Source organism: Amphibalanus amphitrite, unplaced genomic scaffold (genome assembly GCF_019059575.1).
Source record: "Amphibalanus amphitrite isolate SeventyFive unplaced genomic scaffold, NRLGWU_Aamphi_draft 000105F_arrow, whole genome shotgun sequence".
NCBI classification, from domain to species: Eukaryota; Metazoa; Arthropoda; class Thecostraca; order Balanomorpha; family Balanidae; genus Amphibalanus; species Amphibalanus amphitrite.
In genome coordinates this window covers 174,676-179,389 of record NW_024881600.1, presented here as the reverse complement: position 1 = coordinate 179,389, position 4,714 = coordinate 174,676, and the positions used below count along the sequence as shown (strand labels likewise).

The window sequence follows — 4,714 nt, the reverse complement described above, 5'->3', positions numbered from 1 at the left end:
CGACTTGAAATTTTCACTATCGTGTTCCTTGATCAATTCTCTATCGTTTGGTATGTATTTCGTTTCCCTAGCTCTAAAAATGGCGCGTTGGGAGCGCCGGAAGTCGGCAAGGTCACAGTCGGCGGCAGAAATTCGAAAAATCAAAATTTAAATTTTTGAAATCTGATTGTATTTTTGGATTTGGAAGGTCCATTTGCTCCCTATAGAAGCTAATATTGCTGCATATTCCCATTGAGGTGACAAGCATTAGCAAAATAGTGGTTCGGGCGCTTTTCAAAAATAGTACCGGACGCTGTTCCTCTTGTGACGTCATAGCTCCGTGACCTGACCTGACCCGGTCAAGTTTCTTATACCATATGATAGCCAATACTTGCCCCAACATGCATGGGAAGTTTCATCACGATCCATCAACCGATGTCCGTACCACCGGCAGGAAACCTCGGGCGTTGGCACTCAGTTTGTGAAAATCCGGCCGGAGGCTGTTCCCTTTGTAACGTCATAACTCCGTGACCTGACATGACCCGGTCAAATTTTTTTTTATCAAAAGATGCACAAGGTTTGCCCCATAAGGTACCCAAAATTTGGCGGCGCTGCGCGTCGCCGTTTTCGCACTATTTCCGAAAAACCTCAGGGGGGGTTGCACCAACCCCCCCCCCCCTACATGGGCGAGGGTTAACCCTCGCCCTGGCAGGGTTGATGCAACCCCCCCCTAAGGTTTTTCAAAAATAGAGTAAAAACGGCGGCGCGCAGCGCCGCAAAATTTGGCACAGTCTATGGAGCAACCTTTCTACATATGATCTGAAAATTTCAGGTCCAGGTGACCTTGGGTCAGGTCACCAGTTCAGAAAAACCGGTACAAGGTCATGGTCAAATTACAATTTGTTTTAATGCACCTGTCCAACTCACAGTTTTGAACTGATTTCCCTCGAACTTTCAGGATGTACTAAGCTGACCGAGTTGTATAACATATAGTTCGGGTTTTTTATGTCACTGACCTGAGGTCAGTAAGAGCAGAGGTCATTACGTCGTAATGTTAAGCCTATGGGAAAATATTCAATTAGGAAAATACTGGATATATCCGCTTCGTTCTATCACTTCTGTGCTTTAAAGCCACAGTACTTTACAGCATATCACTTAATGCTTCTTTATTTGGTGTACTTATCCATGGGTCAGGTCAAATGAAGTCAACTGAGGTCAAATGACGTTTTTGCCAATAACTTGGCACATATTGACGCTAGAGCTTACAAAATGATGTCTTTGTGTTCCTGGTGATCAGCCGAATCGAATGATGTGCGACATGATGCAATTTGGTTAACTTGAACTTAATCAATTAATTAAAGTTTACTTGAAAATTAGGAAAAATTTTAGGTACAATTAAGCAAGCAAAAAGTATATCATTCGACGCGCCTTGACGTGCTGAATTCATTGGTGCTTTTTTTTTGCTCTAGCTTATTTAGATCAAAAGTTATAAGCGAAAAACTTTTGGCCTTTTTTTAGCGAAATTTTTATATTTATACCCCCAAACCCCCCTAAATATTGACCTAGAGCAACCAAATTTGCACAGGGGCGAGAGCTCCAGAGGGCCCACCTACCTACCTACCAAATTTGGTGTTTCTAGGTGCCATAGAAGCCAATGGCGAGGGGGTTGCATCAACCCCCCCTGCCAGGCCGTGTTATGAAAAATGCCCTGCCAGGGCGAGGGTTAAGTGCGGCAGACGTTGCGCGCAAAGCAGTATATACCCACTGAATTCTATATATACCACCATGTGTGGACGATAGCGTTAGTATAAGGCTTAAACTCGTAAGAACTCCGCTGACGTCACAAATTCTAGGTGGCATTCAAATGCATTAGCCCCTTAGAATCTGAAAATTACAAGTTTGAAATTAGATATCTCCGAATTAAAGTAATTTTCGATGTTCTGAGGGCTAGGTACATGACTGATCCCTAATCTTTCTCAAGTGATCCTTATAAAAACATATATGTACACAAAGTATGGACTCGGGAACATACTACATGCCTCCTGTATTGTATATGCTACACCTTCCTGCAATAGAGAGATACCTAGATTCCCTGACACTAAGGGCGTTGTAAAGTTACGACAATATGCAGGGGTTGAATTATGATGTCATAAGTCAGTGATGTAACCGGAACCTAAAATGCAGTTGGCGTCACTAGTTTCAAATGATATCAAAGGTCAGGCTTGCCGGGTTTCATCTCTTTATCTTTAACTGCAGACGTTGCGAGCAATCACGAGAAAACCATTAGGTGTTACCGACTTCTCCATTTCCCCCACTTCTGCTGGACGTTATGTCTGTATGCTAGGAAATTTTCTACCAAATTCGTAAAAACATTACCAAAATTAATTTTATAAGACACCTTTCTTTGCTGAATAATTAGGTTATTTAAATATACGACTTTAGACCTGCACGGAACCGACACTTGTTGGGGTGCAAGGTAAGCGTGGCGTCTTGTCAGGAAGTCTCTGACATGCAGGTACAAGTGATCCACATCTGTTGAGTTCGACGTGACGCATAGTGTCGCCAAGATCAGCACTTCCTCCACTGAAAAGACGAGCACAAGTGGTACATTCGCGTGTCTCTTTTTGCTTGGTTCAGCGATCGCACTCCGAAGGTGGGTGTCTCATTGCTTCTCAATGACACAGCAGACAGGAGTTTCTCATAAAAGGCGGTGGCGGGGTAGCTGTGGCATTCGGGCTCCTTCTCCGCCACTGAGAAGCAGCACTGACGGCATCATGAGGGTCCTGCTGCTGAGCGCCATGCTGGCGGTGACGGCTGCCAAGCCGCGGCAGGTATCTCCCCTGGACCAGTGGGTCACCGAAGCTCCCGCCGCGGGCCGTAAACCTGAGGGACAGTGGGTCACTGACGGACCCGCCTCCGGCAGTCGCAAGCCGGAGATCCCTGTCGATGACAACTTTGAGTACCGCAACCCGTCAGTCACCGACGACGGCCTTGAGCTGTTCGAGTCGGACATGGTGCTGACAGCCGAGCAGCGCGACGGCCGTCAGGCGGCCACCAACCTCTGGACCAGCCCGGTCAGCTTCGCCATTAGCTCCAGCTCAGCGGCGGACCGGGACGCCATCCTGGCCGGAGTTCAGCACTGGCGGGACCACACATGCATCCAGTTCAACGAGGTGGCCGAGGGGTCCAGCGTACCGCACATCAACGTCATCAAGTCGTCCGGCTGCTGGTCCTACGTCGGTAAGATCACAAGCTCCGGGGGCCAGTCCCTGAGCATCGGTTCCGGCTGCACCGGCCTGGGCACGGTGGTCCACGAGTTCGGCCACGCCATGGGCCTGTCGCACCAGCAGTCGCGCAACGACCGCGACAACTACGTCACCATTCTCTTCGACAACATCCAGGATGGAAAGGAGGGCAACTTCGGGAAGCGGTCCACGGCGAACAACTACTCGGTGCCGTACGACCTGACCTCGGTGATGCACTACGGCGCTGCCTACTTCACCAAGAACGGCCAGGACACCATCCGTGTCAACAACTTCCTGCAGGGAGGTCTGATCGGCCGCCGTGGGGGACTGTCGCACCGTGACAAGCAGATCGCCAACGCCATGTACAACTGCGCCGGTAGCTGCTCCAGCCCTCCCACCTGCCAGAACGGCGGCTTCGTCGGCAAGAGCTGCACCTGTGTTTGCCCGCCCAACACCTCCGGCGCCAACTGCGAGACGCTCAACGGCGGGTACTACCCGGATATCGACTGCGGGAACATCGACATGACGCAGCCGGGCACCATCAAGTCTCCCAACTACCCCAACAACTTCCCCAAGAACGTCGTCTGCTGGTGGGTCATCAACGCGCCGGCCGGCCAGCAGGTCAAGGTCACCGTCACCGACATGAAGATGTTGTACCGCTCCAACGGCAACTGCTACTGGGACCACCTCGCCATGCGCTATTCGGGCAGCGACCATGTCAACGACCAGAAGGCGTGCGACGCAGAGCTGCAGGGTCAGAGCTTCACCTCCACCGGAAACCGCTTCATCGTCCAGTTCAAGTCGGGTAACTACGGCTGGCACCGCGGCTTCTCGGCTAACGTCGAGTTCCTCGGCACCCCAGCCACCACGGCCTCCACGACCACGACCACAGCTGGCACGACCCCGTCCACTGGAACGGTGCCTCCCGGCAACTGCGGGGGTGCTCGTTGAGTGACAGATCAGGTAGCTGCGCCGCCGGGTCGCGATGGCAGGGAGTATAGCCCCCGGTCGGTGGACCAAGCGGTAGGCCAACAGTGTCCCGGTCGCAGCAGAGGCACTGGACCGGCTGGATTGTTGTCAGACAATTTCACCGCACGGCAAAATAAACGGATAACATGCTGAGAGCAGGGGTTTGTCCGTTGTCACGCAAACCGCGTACTATACCTACAACCTGTAAACATATATGCATATATATATACATATATGTATAGGCATTATATGTATATAATAACCGTTTTCACGACAGCCATCTGGTACACATTTGGTGCACGTTTGGTGCAGATTAGGTGCAGATTTGGTCAAGTTCGGTTCAGTTCGTCTCTTAGTAGCTATCAGGGTTGCACTAATTGCTTATATTCCTGCTTTGTCATATTATCAGAGAGTATCATCGATCAAAACACTAAGATAAATTAATAAAATAAAGATATTTGCTGTAAAAGAGATAAGGTGCAGATTTGGTCAAATTAGGTGCACTCGCCGGATATCCCGTC

At 50.0% G+C, this 4,714-nt stretch overlaps 1 protein-coding gene across 1 annotated transcript; it reads left to right on the top strand.

The window, feature by feature from the left end:
• The first annotated feature begins 2,711 nt into the window (after positions 1 to 2,711).
• LOC122380733 (blastula protease 10-like) lies at positions 2,712 to 4,348 on the top strand. The gene has a single exon (XM_043364145.1). It carries the CDS (start codon positions 2,754 to 2,756, stop codon positions 4,173 to 4,175), a length of 1,422 nt encoding a protein of 473 aa, XP_043220080.1. The 5' UTR covers positions 2,712 to 2,753; the 3' UTR covers positions 4,176 to 4,348.
• The last annotated feature ends 366 nt before the right edge of the window (positions 4,349 to 4,714 follow it).

Bases quoted from the DNA above. Each gene is read 5' to 3' on its own strand.
- LOC122380733 (XM_043364145.1), top strand. From the start codon at position 2,754: ATGAGGGTCCTGCTGCTGAGCGCCATGCTGGCGGTGACGGCTGCCAAG.